Raw genomic sequence first — 19,195 nt, 5'->3', positions numbered from 1 at the left:
CTGGGCACAGTGATCTAAATATTTTATAGAGGTCTTAATTACAGTAGACTTGCAGCCTTGCCATAAAACTCATGTGCCCCACCAATTGAAGGGGTGGTATCAGGTAGCTCGGGGGCCCTGGCGGGGGAAGCAGCAGGAACCTGCTTTTAGCAGGGGTGGGGAGGGGGACAGCGGTGGCTGGGGTCTCCCTCTTCTGGCCGCACCCAGAAGCAAGACAGACAGTTGGAAAAGAGAAGGAAATTGGTTATTGTGATTTCTCGCTGCCACATCTCTGTTAACTGAGGTCACCATCCTCCTAGAAAAGGAGAGGAAAATCAAAGATATGAGAACAAAATTAAAAATGATAATTATCGCTACTGAGACTTTAGGAGGTCGATAAAAACGTGCTTTTCTTCCTCTGCCAAATTAAGGAGTATTTTCAGAGAGTATTTAAGAGTATTTTCTGACCTGATGAAGGTCAGAATGTGAGTTTTGTGGCCACAAAAGCTGATCTCCGAATGAGGCTCACGTCTGCGGTCGTGGCAGTTGATTGACCCTCTATGTCAGGAGTAGACCAACGTGCCTACTCGGACGGCACAGCTGGACACCAGTCCCCCGGAAGGCTGTCCCTTCAGTCACGGCCATCTTCACACCTTTGAAACCCTCCATGGATTAAAAAACTCATCTTCAGGCACTGCTTGGACTGTGAGGTTGGCAGGTTTTATTGTGCCCATTGCCCAAAGGAGAACGCCAAGTCTCTGAGATCCCCTGGCTTCCCAAAGGCACATGGCCAGCAGGAGGCAGAGCATCGCCTGAATCCTCGGTGTCCTGCTGGGACCCCCACCTAGACTGGGACCTGTGTTTCCCCAGCAGCTGTCCTGAGACTCTGAGGTGACCCAGAAGTTTCCCTAGGAAGGCTTGGGGCCTGCAGGGTGTTGGGATCTCATGAGATGGGACCACCAAGCACCCCTCCTCCCCACGCCCACGGCCGGCATCAACCCCAGCCATGCTGCAGCTGCCACTGCCCATCTGGGCAAAGTCAAGAGGAAGAGCTGAGACCCAGAGTCCCCGGGCTGGACCCTGTGTCCACCACTTGCCTATGTCTTTGCCTGTTTCCCTGCTTGTGCAGTAGGGGTCATGATAGTAACTACCTCACAGGATTGTTGCAAAAAAAATTTAGTGAAAACTTACAAAGTGCTTTAACCCAACCCGGGCCCATATAGTCAAAGCTATGGTTTTTCCAGTAGTCATGTACAGATGTGAGAGCTGGACCATAAAGAAGGCTGAGCGCTGAAGAATTGATGCCTCTGCCTTGTGTGGTGTTGGTTGGAGAAGACGCTTGAGAGTCCCTTGGGCTGCAAGGAAATCAAACCAGTCAATCCTAAAGGAAATCAGTCCTGAATATTCATTGGAACGACTGATGCTGAAGCCGAAGCTCCAATACTTTGGCCGTCTGAGGCAAAGAGCCGACTCATTGGAAAAGACCCTGATGTTAGGAAAGACTGGAGGCAAAAGGAGAAGAGGGAGGCAGAGGGAGATGGTTGGATGGCCTCACCGACTCAATGGACATGAATCTGAGCATGCTCTGGGAGGTGGTGAAGGACAGGGAAACCTGGGATGCTGCAGTGCATGGGGTCACAGAGTCGGACACGAGTGAGCAACACAGTCCTCCTCCTCTTTATGATCATCATCGGGGCTGGGGAAGCCCATGCAGACCTTCATTCCTCAAGCTCTGTCTGTGCCTCTTTGTGGAAGCTTTGTCCTCTCACTCTCACCACAGTCACACAGGGAAGTTGTCATCTCTTTATTTTGAAAAAACATGTATTTATTTATTTGGCTGTGCCGGGTCTTAGTTGTGGCATGCAGGATCTTCCATCTTTGTTGCATCATGTGGGATCTAGTTCCCTGACCAGAACTCAAACTTGGGCCCCCTGCATCATGACTGCAAAGTCTTAGCCATTGGACCACAAGGAAAGCCCCAGAAGGTGTCCTCTTTGCCTGTGCAGGAAGGACCAGGACTTTGAATCCAGGACCAACCCCAGGTTCACGTTCCTTCTCCAGCCACAGAAGTCCTGCAGGATTGAGCAGGGCACACCTCGTCCACACCTGGAACTGCCCTACTTCATTACCGACTCACAGGGTGCCCCTGGTAGCATGAGGGCCACCTCCCCGCCGAATGATAAGAGCCGGTGTTTACTCTCCCTGTGCTCAACAACACTCTGAGCCCATTGCGTATACGAAACCAGTCCTATGAGGTGGAGGCTGTTTCAAAGAATCCTCCTGCCAATGCAGGAGACATAAGAGATTCGGGTTCAGTCCCTGGGTCAAGAAGATCCCTTGGAGTAGAGGGAGTGGCACCCTGCTCCAGTATTCTTGCCTGAAAAATTCCAAGGAGAGAGGCTTGCAGGCTGCAGTCCATTGGGCTGCAGAGAATCGGACGTGACTGAGCATCTGAGCCAGCAAGCGTTCAAGTATGACTTTCCTGCAGAACAGTGCAAGTCTTGGTTCACTGCTTGATGCATCGTCACAGACTGAACCCCCCTGTCTCACCAGCACCCGGATCTAGAAGTAGAACATGATGAACTTCCTGAAAGCTCTCCTGGGTCCCCTTCCTGTCACTGTCCCCTCTATAGAGAGCTTCTTCCTGATTTCTCACCGTGTGGATTAATCCCACCCTTTTGAAGTGCCGTAAAGGGAGGGGTACAGAACAGTACATGCTTTTGTATCTGGCTTCCCTGGCTTGGCATTCTTCCGTGTGGTTCATTCATATTATTCATTGTTTCTCCTTAGATGCAGTTGTCCCCGTGTGACGGGACCGTGATGGTCTGACCCTTCTGCTCAGGGTTGCCCGGGCAGTTTGCAGCCTCGAGCTTCTACAGCTAGTGTAACTTTTCCATGCAGGTCCCTTGGTGAACATGGATGCATGTTTATCGGGCAGGCATGGGCTGCAGTAGGAACTGTTTATTCCTCTTTTACAATGTGAAAATATGGGATCTGTGACAGCCTCCAGGTCACACCTCTCCTGAGGGGCCAAACTGGCTTTGAACCCAGACAGTTTAGCTCCAGGATCTGCTTCCTGTGGCTGCTCTCCTTCTGCTGGGACTCTGCTGGAGAGAGGGCATCGCAAGACCAGCCCCCAAATCACTGGGTACCCAGGGAAACTTCCTGAAGGTTCTAGAGGGCCTGATGGACCACCTTGAGAGTATGACACCAAAGCCCAGAGAGGGTGTGTGAGTTCCCAAGGCCACCCAGCACACTGGCTTGCACCCTTGCATCCTTCCTCCCTGACCTCTGAGCATTCCCTGCCTCCTCTCAGGGCCCAGCCAGCACCATGGTCTCGTCTGAAATGACCTCACACTAACATGAGCCTGAATAATAGTTTACACTGTGTGGAGCATGGAGCCTGTGGGCCAATGCTGTGTTTCCAGAAATCTCCCCCTGCCCCCCAGAGTCTAGGGAATGTCACAGTTCCGGGCCCATCCCCTGCCACTATTTTTAGTGGTGATCTGGAGGAAGGAGGACTTTCCTGGACTTGCCTTCAGAGTCTGGAAAACAAACACCACCCCCTCCCCACCCTCACCCTCCCAGTTCCCCTGGCAGGAAGCGGGAGCCCGGATTCCCGGGCCTGCCACTCACCCTCCATGCTTCTGCTTGAGCTCTGAGCTCTTCAGAGCTGAGGGACGGGCGGCAGCAACAGTGTGCCCCTGCCCTCAGGTAGGACCTCAGACAGCCTGCAACAGGTCCCCTCTGCCCCCTACAGTATCTCTTCTTATTACACTGTCTGCGGGTGTCTGATCCCCTCCTGAGGGTTGGCCTTGCCCTCCGTCTCAAGTGTTTCCCAGGGCCCCAGGACTTCCCTGATGGTCCAGTGGTTAAGACTCCACTTTCCAATGCATGGGGTGAGGGTTCAATCTCTCATTAGGGAATTAACGTCCCACATGCTGTGGGTGCAAAAAAAAATTTTTTTTTAATTTAAGAATAAATTTTTTCCCCAGGGGCACTTTCCTGGTCGTCCAGTGGCTAGGACTCCACACTTCCATTGCAGGAGGCGTGGGTTCGATCCCTGGTCAGAGAACTAAGCCACGTGGCAGAAAAAATTAAGTGTTTCCCATTGGGAGCCCCGGACATCTCTGCTTGAGACAGACACTCTCCAGGTGGCTCCTCCTCTCATCACCCCTCTGCCCAGGCTCCCAGACAGCCTTCCACCTCCTGCACTTGCGTCCCCTGCTCAGACTCCCCCAAGAGGGCGCCCCTTCCCTCCCAAGACCGCCTGGTCCCCTTAGATGGTGATGACTGTTAGAATGGTATTAAAACACAAGCCAGCAAGCACCGTCAGGCATAGTTAGAGCTTTTACTTTGCTTTAATGCTCACCCCAGTAGAATGAGATAGAAGCTGTTATCCCTCTTTACACATGAGGAAAAGACATAGATTGGTTAAGGAATTTACCAGAGTCATACAGCTCATGAATGGTGGAGCTGGGCTTAGGACCCAAGTCTCTGTCTGCAGAGCTTGGTTCCTCAGCCATGCCTGGACCCACTCTCCTGTGTTACCTCTTCTATGGGCACCTGCTCAGATGAGCAGTCCAGCCCCCATTCAAGGCTGCCAATTAATTGCCAATATTGAATATTGCCAATAAATTAATTGCCAATATTGAAAAATAAGGAGATATTTAAAACAAAAACTGTGACAATCTAGAGTATAGAAGTTTCTAGAAGAGGCAGCAGGTATGGTAACCCTGTGCCCCATTCAGTCATGGAACAGCTGCCCTTCCAGGTGGGATATGCATTCTATCTCCCCAACTGCCCTTCCTTCCTTAAGATGATCCCTGGAAGGCCCTGTGGTTGTTGGATGTTCCAGCATGGGTGTGGTGGTCCTGTCTTGAGCCCCTAAGCTGGAGAATCAGGGAAGGAAGCGGCAGCTTGAGATAGCTGCAGTTGTGAGCACACCCGCTTCCCCACTCTGTCAAGCCACCAAGTCATTTCTCCCCCTACTTTCTTAACCTGCATGGGCCGTGCCTAGTGCCAGCTCCTGGAAATACTGTCTGATGAGGCTCATGCCCTGCCTTCAAGCAGCTTCTAGGCTAGTCTGGGGGGCAGGAAGATCCTGAGCTGTCCCTCTGTCTCCAGGCTGCTGATACACATCCCTATGGGGAAGGCAGGGCTCCCCTGCAATGAGTAGAAGCCTGAGCTGTGGACTTTGAAAACCCAGAAAGAAACTACCCCAAATTCAAAGAAGGGAGAAAGGCAGGCGTTCCCTGGCAGAAAGACAGGGATATGTAAATGCCCCTTCCTCTCAACAAGCTCAGTCTATGCCATATTAGAAGGTGGCAAGTTCAGCACAGATAAAACAGGGAACGGAGTGAGGAGAGTGTCCAGGGAAGGCTTTGCTGAGAAGTTGATGTTTTAGTCAAGACCTGGAGGAGGCAGGAAAGGGACCACGGCGGGGAACAGCCAGTCCAGACATGCCGAGGGAATGGGCATGAACCAGGAATAGTGAGGAGCAATGGGGCAGGGATGGTCGGGGAGATCATGAGATGGGAGGTTGGGGGATGACAGGTCCCATGGCCCTGATGGGTCATTCTAAGGACTGTGCTCGCCCTTGAGTGAGACGGGCTGTAGGGGAGGAGCAGAGAAGTGACATAATCTGACTTGCATGTTAAGGGGACACTCCCTGCTGAGCTGATGTAGACTTTGGGGCTGGGAGACCAGTTAGGAGGCCACTGCACAATGCAGACCCAGATGGTGGTGACACGGGCCAGGGTGGGGACCAAGGAGTGGCGAGAAGAGGCCGGATTCTCGTAACATGTTGCGGGCAGGGTTGACGTGGCTTGCTGATGAGTTGGGTGTGGGGCGTGAGAGAAATAGAATCAAGGAAGGGAGATTCTGGGGCTTGGGGTCAGAGGAACTGGAAGGTTAAGGTCACCATGAACTGAGTTTGGGGAGATGAAGAGGAGCAGGTTGTTGGGGGGCTGGTCAGGGACTCAGGTCTCCGGCGTGTGAAGTTGGATGGGACGAGGCGGCCCTTGGCTCTGAGTGTGAAATTCCAGGCAAGGTCCAGGCTGCGTGATATCAACATATGGGTAGATTTAAAGCTGGGAGGCTGGATGAGCCCAGTTAGGAAACCGTGGAACGGAAGGTCCAAGGCCTCTGATGCCCAGAGGTCAGAGTGAGGGGACATAGAGACAAGAGCCAGGAGGGCGTGGAGCACCCTTCCCCGTGAAGTCAAGTGCCTTAGGCAAGGATAGTGGGGTTTGCGGCTCAAAGGTCATCACTGACCTGCGGAAGAGCACGTGCCACGGAGGATGGAAGAAGGGCAGTGGACCCGCCTCAGCCCTGGAGGGCAAGGGGAGACAGAATAAAGGCAAGCAGAACCGTGTCTGCCCCCAGGACCCCGGAAATACTGGATGCTACTCAGTGATAGCCATGGGCCAGGTCCCCCCTCCTCCCTAGGCTGTCTGCTTCGTTCAGTCGTTGATTCGAGAGTCAATCCATGGGTATTTACTGAGCACTTACTATGTGCCAGGCACTGTTCTAGATGCTGGGGATACAGCGATGAACAAGGCAGACCAGATCCCTGCCCTCAAGGAGCATATATTGCTCACTGGGGGTGGACATAAAGTTACGTAAGTAAACTCAGCAATCCTTCATTTAACTTTGACTCATTTCAGGGAAACAGTCCGCTCTCTCACCCTTAAGCACGCAGATTGGAGTCTGTTTGCCACCATCTTGTTGATGTGAATGAACTGCTTCTTTAACTTTTGGTTAAATGGAGCTGAACTTGGTTCCATGGAGTACAGTGGTAGTCAGTACAGTGCTGACCTGGAAGAGGCTCACCAAACCATATTCAAACATGCCAGGTCTCTGCCTCCTCATCTGAGGCAGGGCTGGAAAATCTGCATTTACCCCCTGTAGTCCCAAGGCAGATATCACCAATCAAACCAGGTTCCTGTAGAGCCTGGTTCATCAGTTATGTCTGCATGGACACAGGATTGTAAAATGAGAACCTATATTCCAGATATTTTCTTTCCCAACCCCAGGCAGGAGGTTAGAAAGGTCACACTGCCTAATTTTTTAGGCTGCACTTGGAGAGAGCAGCTGTGGAGATTATGCAGAGATCATGGGCCTGGAAAAGACCCTGATGCTGGGCAAGATAAAAGGCAGGAGGAGAAGGGGACAAGAGGATGAGATAGTTGGGTGGCATCACCAACTCAGTGGACATGAATTTGAGCAAACTCTGGGAGATAATGAAGGACAGGGAAGCCTGGTGGGCTGTAGTCTATGGGGTCGCAAAGAGTCGGACACAACTGAGCGACTGAATATCAAAGTACTGGTCAGCTGTCAGTTCTGCTACTCACTGGCCGTGTGAGTGGATCAACCCACCTCACCTGGCAGTGAGAAGAGAGGGGGTGGTTTCCATTTGGGAGGAGCAGAACTGCCAATTTAATTTCACTCAAAGGGGTTAACTTCAGAATCAGGAGACCTGGGCTGACCGGCCATGTGACAGTGGATATTCTTTCCCTCTCTGGGCCCCAGTCTCCCCATCTGTAAAGGGAAGTTGAGCTGGAAGAACATTTTGGTGAGTGTTTATTAAGAGTGGTTTGCCAAGCCCTTCTGGCTCCCACCTACCCACCCCTGCTTTCTCAGAATCTGTAGATGCTGAAGAGGTTAACTGGACAGGAATGTTGGATGGAAAAGAAAGGGAGCCCCCTGCTGGCGGCAGCTGGGATCATCATTGCAGACTCAGGACTGCTGACCCTACTGGCTACCCCATCTCTACCTCTGAGCCCATGTTTATCATCAGGCTAGAATTTTCACAAGGTCTCTTGTCCATGGACCATCCAAAACCAGGCCTGGAGTCTTCTGAGCTCAGACTAGTGGGAAATCTGACCCTGTGGGGGTCTGTGCCTTGGGCTGGCTGAGGATCCTGCAAGTGGGAGGGATGGCTGGTGAAGGATTCCCTAAAAGCTGTTGGCACACACACATGAGCGTGCATGCACACACCCCCTCCTTCCCACAGTCACGGAGCAGTCATGGGGTGTGTGTAAGAATGTCACACCGCCTTTAATGGAAACCTCAGAAAGCCCCCTTGGGGTTGTAAGACAGCTGCAGAAACTGTGTCTTGTAGCAGGAGTAACTGGTGTGAATTTTTGGGTCATCCCCTGACTTTATGGATCGATACAGGTTCTGTGTTCACAATAATGTGCTTTCACAGTAGGGGTGATGGAGGAGTGTGAGTGGGTCAAGGTCAGCGGCCAAGGATGCAGGGCCAGGGTCTGCATGGGTCCTGGTGAGTCAGTTAACCCTTTGAGCCTCAGTTCCCTCCTCCATAAGGTAGGCACAGCCCCACCCCCAGCCCAAAGTCCCGAGGAGCAGAGGACGCCAACCGGGCCGTGCGACTTTGTTGGGGGTTGGTGATTTGGGAGCCCGCAAAGCCATGGGATAGGAGGGTGGGTGAGTGTCAGGGCCGGGGGGCTGCCGCTCACTGCTTGGCCTTGTTCCTTAGTCTCCCTGGGTGCCCACTTCCTCATCTACAACATGGACTGACTGCATAAAGTGGTTGTGAGAATTAAGTGACAAAAACCCATCAGGGGCTTAAGGCCGTGCCTGGCACATGGGAATTGTTCTGGTATCTTGGAAATTGAGGCTCAGGGAGGTTCCATGACTTGCTTGAGGTCTCAGAGCCAGGGAATTCCCTTGTCCAGTGGTTAGGACTCTGAGCCAAGGCTAGAACCAAGATACTCTGACCCCAGACCAGGGCCCATCCCACCCAGCTATGTGATGTTGGCCAAGGCCTTGGACTTGTCTGTGGGGGACAGTGATCAAGGCAAAGTCTCCTAGGACCTCAGGAGCCAAAGGAAGCTCACAGAGTCAAGCATGCTCATGATGGTGGGGGAACTGAGGTTGGGCAAGGGAAAAGCTGAGAGCCTGGTCCCCGTCTGCCCAGCGGGGTTCTCACTGCAGCACTGCCCCTGTGAGTGAGGAGAGACGCCCCCCACCCCACCTCGTGCTCAGAGTTAGTTAGTGTTAGTCACTCAGTCATGTCTGGCTCTTTTCAACCCCATGGACCTTAGCCCGCCAGTCCATGGAATTCTCCAGGCAGGAATACTGGAGTGGATTGCCATTCCCTTCTCCAGGAGATCTTTCAGACCCAAGGATTGAACCAGGGTCTCTAGCATTGTAGGCAGATTCTCTGCCATCTGAGCCTCCAGGGAAGATGTGTCTCACCCTCAGAAAGGCCCCGTAAAATCCCTCACTCTCCAGGCCCACAGCCCCCGGAAGCTCAGAAGCCAACAGTTAACCTATACTGTTCTCTTTACACCACAGCTGTGGCCTCCCATTGCCTGGACGCTGGAGGTGGGGGTCTGCTGTGCTGGAGTCAGGGGACATCTCTTCTCTCTCTGGTCTCCACCTCCCAAGAGTCGTGTTTGCAGAAATTGAACTGGGGCTGACGCCACTCACCCTGCCCCGCGTCTGGGTTAGGAACTGTAGGGACTGAGCCAGGGAAGGAGGAAGGAATCTGCTGTGGAAAGGCAGAACCCAGGAGCTTGAGAAGAGTGATGTCCCCAGAGAAGCGCCATGGTCTTGGGCCACACCTGGGCCCCTGGTTCCACCCTCTAGCTCACTCTCTATACATCTGGCCTCAAGTTAGAAAAATCAGTCCCTCCCCACACACTGTCCCTCCCACCCCCAGAGTCCCCACATTCCCAGGAGCCTGGCTGGTTTCCTGCAGGGTTTGCTGGGCATGACATCACCCATCACCATGGCAGTGGTTCTGGTGGCCCAGTTGCTGGCTCGGGACACGCCTGGGTGAAGCCGGGTGGCGGAGACTCAGGAGAACAGAGCACTGGGGAACTTGGGGAGGAGGCAGAAGACTGGTCTCAGAGAGAGAGACCGTCATTCATGCTCACGGAGCATCACCTGTCACCTCGTCTTGTATTAGGAACGTTTGGAGAATGTCAAACAGAGTTTTGAAGGAGAAATAAAAATATGCTTATGACAAAGGAAGGAAGGACACTTTCCACTGTGTAATTTTCATAGCTGTGTGTCTGTAGTTTACATTATTTTGGGGGGAGTCTGTCAGGCTAACCTCCCTATTTCCCTAAATAGTTACAATTCTGATTCCCCCTTTGGGGAGCCCCCCATCTGTTGGGGTGACAGCACCTGGATGCACGGGCATGTTCAGGCTCAATGGGGAGACACACCCCCACTTCCCCACCTGAGGCCAGCACAGGCGTCCCCAGGCGCCCCCAGGTCCTGCTTCTCTGTGTGAGTTCCCTTGAGTGGGTTGTAGATGTGCTTCTGAAAAGCTGAGCAGACGATACAGCAGCTTCTTGGTTCTCACCGTGGTTCCAGAGGCATTTTGTCTTCATTTGTAAGTGGTCTTCACTTGGCATTCATTCCAAGAGATTCAGCTTCTGTGTTTTCTCGATCCTCAGCCTGCCAGGGGTCTAACCCAGCGTCGGGCCCAGCAGGCCTGGAATTCCAGCCCTGCTGACCTAAGTTGCTGCTCTGGCAAGCTGGCCATGAAGGAGACAAGTCCAGCTGCAGGAGCCAAGAAACTCAAAGCTGTAATTTAAAGCCCCCCGCCCCATGGACCTCCCTGGTGGTCCAGTGGTGCAGAATCCACCTGCCAATGCAGGGGACACCGGTTCGATCCCTGATCTGGGAAGATTCCACATGTTGCAGCACAGCTAAGCCCATGCACCCAGCTATTGAACCCGTGCTCTAGAGCCCGTGAGCCACAGCTGTTGAAGCCCGCGCACCCTAGGGCCTGTGCTCCACAGCAGGAGAAGCCACCACGATGTGTAAGCCCTGCTTGCCCCAAGTAGACAAAGCCCACATGCAGCAAAGAAGACCCAGACATTAATTAAGTACTTTTTAAAAAATTAATAAAGCCACCCCCAAGACCCGGAGTCCCCACTGCAGGGTCTCTCTGTGGCTCCTTGCACGGGCCAACACTGCTCCAGCTGACCTGCCTCTGCCCTGTTCTGCAGGTGGTGCAGGGCTGGGGGAGAGGGGTGGGAATGCACCTTACGTCAGGCTCTGAGCTGGAGCGCAGGGTCCCCGGTCCTTATGCCATACTTTTTCATATCAGAAGCTAAGTGTGTAGGTTCAGCATCCAGGATGAGATCGGGGGGGCTCCACCATTGCCTGCCCCGTATCATTGCCCTCAGCTAGCCGTGGAGCCAGGACCTTCTGGGATTCGGGGGGCTTCCCTGTAGAGGCAGCATAAGGCCAGGTCAAGTGTTTGGGCCTTGGGGTCAGATGTGGCTGTGTGACTCTGAGCAAATGACTTAACCACTCTGCGCCTTCACAGGCTGGAAGTTTCCAGAGCTGAGGAGTTGCTTTGCCCCCTTCCCACCACCTCCACAGTTCCTTCTTCAGCGTTCTCTCCACAGAGCAGGGAGGGGACAGAGTTCTGGGGACCCTGGAAAAGCAGGGGGGCCACCCTGATGCTGGAGCCTGCCCTGCACAAGCCTGAGCTTGCCCGTCTTCACTCCCTTCACCGCAGAGCCAGTGCAGTGAGCAGAGTCTGGAGGGAGCACCTGTTGCCAGGAGGCTGTGTGGAGCACAGGGCACTCTGTGTGTATGTGTGTGTATGTGTGTGTGTGTGTGTGAGTGACAGCTTCACTGGGATACAATTCACCCAGCATACAATCCATCCATTTACAGTACATAATTCAATTGTTTTTATTATATTCACATATATTCAGTAGAGTGTTTGCATCACTTTAAATGGGGGTGCATCACTTTGAATCCATCCCTTTGGCTACACCCCCAAGTCTCCAGCCCCCACGCCTTCTACCCCCCCACCCAAGACAATCACTAACCTTTCAATCTCCACAGATTTCCCTGTTCTGGACATTCCATATACATGGAATCCTACAGCATGTGGCCCTTTGTGATCGGCTCCTTTCACTTAGCATAATATTGTCAAGATTCATCACGTTGTAGCATGAATCATTGCTTCTTTTTATTGTCAAATATATGTTATATGGATGTGCTACATTGTTGAAAATTCATTCATCAATTAATGGCCATTTGGTCCTTTCCCCTTTGGCTATTATGGTTAAAGATGCTATGAACACATGTATACACATTTCTGTGTGGACATATGTTTTCATTTCTCTTAGACATACGCCTAGGAGTGGAATTGCTGGATCATAGGGAAACTTTATGATTAATCACTTGAGGAACTCTCAGGCTGTCTTCCACAGAGCCTGTACCATTTTCCATTCCCACCAGCAGTGTATGAAGGTTCTAGTTTCTCCATATCCTCGTCAACACTTGTTCCTGTCTTCTTTTTATATTTTAGCCATGCTGGTGAGTATGAAATAGCATCTCACTATGGTTTTGATTTGCATTTCCCTGATGACTGATGATGTCAAACTCCTTTTCAGGTGTTTATTGGCCATTTCTTGGGGAAATAGCTCTCCAGGTCTTTTGCCCATTTGAGCTTTAAGAGTTCTTTATATACTTTTACGTTATATAAGCCCCTTATCCGATATGACTTACGAATTTGTTCTCCTGTCCCTTGCATTGTCTGTTTACTTTCTCCATGATATCCTCTGAAGCACAAAGTTTTTCATTTTGCTGAAGTCCCGTCTCTCTGTTTTTCCTTCTGTGGCTCATACTTTTGGTCCCATAACTTGCTGAGTGTTTTTAATCAGACACTTTTCCCCATGAAGGGAATGGCACTGTGAGCTGTTGGGCTGGGCTAAGTTCTGGTGGCTCATATTGGACTCTGAGAGGTCATTTCAGCAGGAAATAAAGGGTCCCATCAGCTTCCTGGGTGGTGGGAGTCACAAGTTCACCAGGCCTCCAGCTCTTTCACTCGGGGATCTAGCCAGTTCAGGGTGGGAAACAGACCTTCAATCAGGGACTCCCCCCCTGGTTGGGTCAGTAAAAGTAAGAAATGAGAATTGGGACTCTAGAGATAGGAGGGCCTGAGTTTGAATCCAGGGAATGCCACTGAGTGATGTGGGAGCCTGGGACAGAAACATCTTCCTTCTGAATCCTGTTTCCTCCCCTGTTCATGAAGGAATAGAGAAAAGGGTCCCTTCTCAGTGTTTGCATTCAGGCTGACAGGCAGCTAGGATCTCGGGAACTGACTCAGTCCTCTGTCCTCCAGCCATGAAAGCCGACCGGAAGCGCCTAAAGGGTGAGAAGACGGACCTGGTGAACCAGATGCAGCAGCTGTATGCCACGTTGGAGAGCCGGGAGGAGCAGCTACGCGACTTCATCCGCAACTACGAGCAGCACCGCAAGGTCGGCACCCCCACCCAACCCCGATCCACCAGACACCAGACACTGGCTCCCCACCCAGCACAGGGTCCGACCTCACATCTCAGAACACAGGAGGACTGCTCGTGTCCCTTACACTCACTGGGGGAGATCCCTGATGTGTCAGGCCCAGATCTGGGTGCTGAGATGAACACTCAGCCCCTAATCATAGCTCTGTGTCTCCTGGGCAAACCAGCCTGGACAGGAAGCCCAGTCGGTGACGTGTAGGCTCCGGATTCCAGCTGGTCTGGGTTCAGATCCCGGCTCCCCATGTGTAAGCCCTTGGGCATCTCCTTAACCTCTCAGAGCCTCAGTTTCCTCATCTGCAAAATAGTGATCATGGTGCAGACCTTGGTGAGATGGTGGCTACAGAGCATTAAACACGGTGCCTAGTGCATACTAAGTGCTCAGTAAATGTCAACTTTGTCTCCTACTAATACCATACTAAGAGTGTGAAGAGAGAGTGGGGAGAACCATGAGATAGCGGGAAATTCTGCCTCCCAGGAGTCCTGGAAGGCTTCACAGAGGTGGTGACATACAAGTCAGGCTCTGTGGGGTGAGTAGGAGTTTCAGATCAGATGACTGAGGAATTTGGTTCAGTCAGTATCTGGTATATGTTCTGTGGTCATGCCATAGAGAGCTTCCCAGGAGGCACAATGCAGGAGATGTAAGAGACGTGGGTTTGATCTCTGGGTTGGAAGATCCTCTGGAGGAGGGCATGGCAACCCACACCAGTATTCTTGCCTGGAGAGTCCCATGGACAGAGAAGCCTGGTGGGCTATAGTCCATAGGGTCGCAAAGAGTCGGACATGCCTAAAGAGACTTAGCACACATGTACATGCCATACAGAGTACTGAAACATAAGGAAAGAGAGTCAGTCCGCAAACCAAGCAGGCCTTATGAGCCACTGTGTTTGCAGGGGGAGAGTTGTAACCTTCTGGTGGGCAGGACAGAAAATCTATTGAAAACTGCCCTGTGCCTGATACCACATGACAGCGGGTGTGACCAAGGTTTGCTTGTACTCTGCAGAGAAAAATGGAGGTGGGAGACTCTTAAGTTTCCTCAGGCATAGGAGTTTTGAACAGTTCTTCCAACAGCTGGTGGGCAGGTTGCATGAGTACACTCACGGGTGTTGCCTCTGAGCCGGAGTCCACAGGCAGGAACTTCAGAGACAGGATCTGAATTTAAATGCTTCATCCCCATGGCCCTCTTTGGTCTGCAGCACTGACCCTTCCTCTCACTGCCCAAGTATACAGATCCCTTCCTTTCCAGAGTAAAAACAGCCCTGGGGGAGCTCCCTGGGCCAGGCATCCAGAGCCTCTGAATGGTCCACAGTTTGCCAGCTGCCCTGGGTGTCAGCCCCAAGCAGCAGGGCCCCAGCTTCTCATTCTTGTCCTTCTACAGTGGGTGAGCTCAGTCCCTGGAAGTTGGCCTCCCCATGCCTGTCACTTGCAGACAGAGGGTGGCACTAAGTCAACAACCTGTGGAAGCAGAGAGGAGGAATGGGAACCACTGCTCCCTGCTTTCTTGGTCCTCTTCTGGGTCCCAGACTTCCTCTGTGTCCTCACTTGGCAGAAGGGTCAAGGGAGCTCTCTGGGGTCTCTTATAAGGGCACTAATCCCATTCATGAGGGCTCCACCCTCATAACCTAAGCACCTCCCAGAGGTCCCACCTCCTAAAATAATCACATTCTCTCTCTCTTTTTTAAGTATTTATTTGGCTGTGCCAGGTCTCAGTTGTGGCATGCAGGCTCTCTAGTTGTGGAGTGTGGGATCTAGGCCTCTGACCAGGGATTGAACTCAGGCCCCGTGCATTGGGAGTGTGGAGTCTTAGCCACTGGACCACTAGGGAAGGCCCTGGGATTTCAACACATGAATTTTGGTGGGACACAAACATTCGGACTATAGGACTACCGCCTCTCTCAGTCCACCTCTGTCCATTCTCCTTTCCTAGCTGAAGCACCTGTAGTAGGTCCCAAGAACCTGATCTTTCTTCAGCAGGTGAGACAGAGAGAACCTTTGCTCAAGTGGCCCCATGCCCATCAACAGGGAAATACGGTCACCCTTGTTTGAGGGGAGGTGACATGGGGCAGGGGCCAGAGAATCAGCCCACAGCAATACCTGCTTCCTGGGATGTGCTGTCCCAAGGGCGAGGGGCAGGCCCCAGGCTGTCCTTGTCCTTGACACCACTTGTCCTCAGGTCATCAGCTTCCTTGTGTGTTAGTCAGTGTTCTCCAGAGAAGTGATATTTATATATATATATATATATATATATATATATATATGGAGAGAGAGAGAGCGATTTATTAGAAGAAATTGGCCCACATGATCATGGAGGCTGACAAGTCCCATGATCTGCCATCTACAAGCTGGAGACCCAAGAGAGCCAGTGCATCATCCAGTCATAGTCCAAAGGCCTGAGAGCCAAGCTGTAAGTTCCATCCGAGGGCAAGAGAAGACCCATCCCCAGTTCAGCTCTCAGGTAGGGAGGACAGTTTCTTCCTTCCTCCACTTTCTACTCAGGCTTCAAAAGGACTGGATGATGCTCAACTCACGGAGGGAGAGCCATCCACTGAGTCCACCAGTTTAGATGTTAATCTCATCTGAAACAACATCGCAGACACAGCCAGAAATAATGTGTAGCCAAAAATCTGAATGCCCCATGGTCCAGTGAAGTTGACACATAAAATTAACCATCACACTTGGCCCTGAAGGCAGGGTGACGCAGAGGTTAAGACCAGATAAGGTTTAGAATCTCACCTCTGCCAGTCGCTAGCCAAGTGGCCTCATCCTTAAAACTGGGATAATGATAGCAAGTCCTCAGAGCCCAGCCTTGTCAGCACTGAAGCTTCTGGTGCACAGAAAGCACACACGCCGGGGGGGGATGCTTGCTATTATTGTTGTTGTTGTTATTATTACTACCACCATCACCTCTGAGGATTCAGAGTCAGGCATTTGATCATGGAAATTCCACAGTGGGTTTCAGGGCCCTACTATGGGCCCCTCATCCACCACAGCCTGGTGATGTTCCCCCCAGCAAACCCAGAGAAGCACATGGCCGCCCACTGTTAGGAAGCCCCTGGCTGGGCAGGAGCAGTTTAAGAAATAAAAGACAAAGTGGTCCGTTTTCAAGAATAGCTAGCTTTGAGTGACAGCTTGCTGATGTAGTAGCTGATAGCCATAAGGCTTACAAAACCAGAAAGTCTGGGCAAAAAAAGGGAGAGCGGGATGCCCAGGATTTTCACACGGGTTCACTGTATTGGTGAATTTAAAACATAAGAACAGGAATAGGGTTTCACTGGGCTCATCCTATTGCTAAATTCAAAACATAAGAATGTAAATAGGTGTGCAGGAAAGGAGGAAACAAGACGTCAGAGAGGCTGTTCACTCACTCAGTCATGTCTGAGTCTTTGCGACCCCATGGACTGCAGCACGCCAGGCTTTCCTCTCCTTCACCATCTCCTGGAGCTTGCTCAAACTCAGTCCACTGAGTCAGTGATGCCATCCAACCATCTCATCCTCTGTTGCCTCTTCTCCTCCTGCCCTCAACCTTTCCCAGCATCAGGGTCTTTTCTAATGAGTCAGCTCTTGGCAGCAGGTGGCCAAAGTATTGGAGCTTCAGCTTCAGCATCAGTCCTTCGAATGAATATTCAGGGTTGATTTCCTTTAGGATGGACTGGTTGGCTCTCTTTGCAGGGCTGTCAGGGGCGGCCAGCCCATAAAGAGGGAGGGAACAAACTCAGGCGGTGTTCTAGCAGATTGTTCACCCATCATACTCAGCCAATGGGGAACTGGGGGAGGGGCTCGCACGCTAGGGTAACCTGCTCTGTGTAACGACTCTGGGTGTTCCTGACCACCGGACACTCCATCTTGCAAGACCGTCAGTAAAGCCTGGCTTCCCCCTACACCTTGTGTCTCCAAGTCCATTCCTTGAGTTTGGGTTAATGACAGTGTTTCTCACAGCAGGTCCTAGCTGGCCTCACACAGACCCCAGTCGTGGACCCTGCCTCCAGGAGAATGGGAGAGTCTTGGTAAAAAAGCAAGAACCACGCAGAAAAGTAACCCAGACAGGACCTTCTGGGGAATTCCGAGGGTCCCAGAGGATCTAGGAATGGCGGGTGGGGAAAGTATTCCCAGGGTCCATGCACCTTGAAGGAGGATAGAGCCAGATCAGAAAAGCAAAAGGGGGGGAACTCCCTGGTGGTCCAGTGTAGGTCTTAGCACTTTGACTGCTATAGTCTGGGTTTGACCCCCTGGTCAGGGAACTAAAATCCTGCAGACTGTGAGGTGTAAATAAATAAATAAGAAAAGAAGGCATGGGATGCTTATGATAAAGGCTAAGAGGATCCAAAAGAAAAGGCCATTTCACACACTCTGACAATGACTGTGACGATGGCCATCTTCAGAAGCCACCTATCGCCACCTGACACAGGATGACTTACTGTATGCAGGCACTGGCGTAATCTCTTTACATTTGGTATTTTTCCAGCAACCCTATGCGGTATGATTGTCCCTGTTGGCCCCATTTTACAGAGGTGAAAGCTGAGACGTAGGTCAAGTCGCTCTTGCAGGGTCACACAGTTACGTAAAGAGGGGAAGCAGGATACAAACCCAGGCATTTAGGCTCTGGTGCTCATTTGCATAACATCTGGCCCGTACTGGCCTCCCACACTGCTCAGTACCTGTATAGATGAACAAACGAGTTACTTGTGAGATTCACTGTTTACAGGGCAACCCAAGGCAAACCACGGAGGAGAGGTCATGGCCACCCCCATCAGCTGTGGGAGGTGTGCTGTGCCCGGTGGTGGCACTGTGACCAACCTGGGGCTTAATAACAAGCATTTCTTCTATTAATATCTTTCAACTGGGGCATCAAATTCATTTTTATAATTGTGCTGATACTTGGGAACAAAAATTCCCATGGGGAGCCACCTTCCTCCAACGTGGTGCCGTTTTTCTTAAGTCACAGATACTGGGGGCATCTCTTAAGTCCAGCAAGAAGAGAGGTGTGGTGTGAAGCTGAAGCCTTGTGGCTGCAGCAGCCCCAGGCAGGCATAGATGGTCACCACTGAGCATCAGTGGCACTCGCATGGAATAGCTTCATAAGATCCTACAGAGTCATTCGGAAAAACGGAATTTGGAAAACACTCAATTTTTTAAACTGCTATCTTATTTTATGGGGAGCTGTTGTTTAGTCACTAAGTCATGTCTGACTCTTTTGCGACCCAGTGGAATGTAGCCCACCAGGCTCCTCTGTCCATGGGACTTCCCAGGCAAGAATACTGGAGTGGGTTACTGTTTCCTCCTCCAGGGCATCTTCCTGACTCAGGGATTGAATCCAGGTCTCCTTCATTGACAAAGTCTTTACCATCTGAGCTACCAGGAAAGCCCAGCAACACTGACAATATTTAATCATTGTCAAATCCAACCCACTTTACAGATGGGAGGACTGGGGTGCCAAAGCGTCCAGTAACTGACCCAGGGCTGTATATTTAGGGCTAGTTTGGAGACGCTAAAACCACAAATTCTGGTTTTATTCCACCTCATCCAAGATCTTGCAACTTATTATTTTTTAAATATTGGGACATATTTCAATGTCCCAATGAACAGGATGAATGGAACCTCAGGTGCCCACCCCTCTTGATGCCCAGCCACTCAGCCTGCCATGGCTCACCCAGCTATCCCGGGGACCCTCCTGCAGGCCTCACCCAGAGCAGGTAACAGGAGCCCAGGTCTCTGAGCTGGGGGTGGGGGTTAGGAGGGGAGGGGATGGTCAGGGAAGGTCAGCACAGCACAGGCTGCTTAGAAATGAGCGATTTGGGGCCCAACCAGAACGTTCACAGAATTGTAGTATCCCGGGAAGCTATGCCAGAGGCATGTTCCCTGTCACAGGTCCGTGGTTTGGAGTGGGACTGGGGGACTCTCCATAAACA

General features: G+C 51.7%; 1 protein-coding gene across 3 annotated transcripts in view; it reads left to right on the top strand.

Annotated features, from left to right (window-relative positions):
• Positions 1 to 19,195, top strand: part of KAZN (kazrin, periplakin interacting protein) — a 1,348,869-nt gene that overhangs the window by 1,258,101 nt on the left and 71,573 nt on the right. For all 3 annotated transcript variants that reach the window (XM_070768463.1, XM_070768464.1, XM_070768465.1), the window contains one exon: positions 13,112 to 13,248. In XM_070768463.1, the coding sequence (XP_070624564.1) occupies positions 13,112 to 13,248 (137 nt within the window). The remainder of the gene's footprint in view (positions 1 to 13,111; positions 13,249 to 19,195) is intronic.

The sequence above is a fragment of the Bos indicus genome, chromosome 16 (assembly GCF_029378745.1).
Source record: "Bos indicus isolate NIAB-ARS_2022 breed Sahiwal x Tharparkar chromosome 16, NIAB-ARS_B.indTharparkar_mat_pri_1.0, whole genome shotgun sequence".
NCBI classification, from domain to species: domain Eukaryota; kingdom Metazoa; phylum Chordata; class Mammalia; order Artiodactyla; family Bovidae; genus Bos; species Bos indicus.
The sequence above is the reverse complement of the archived record's forward strand: the minus strand, read 5'-3'. Positions and strand labels throughout refer to the sequence as shown.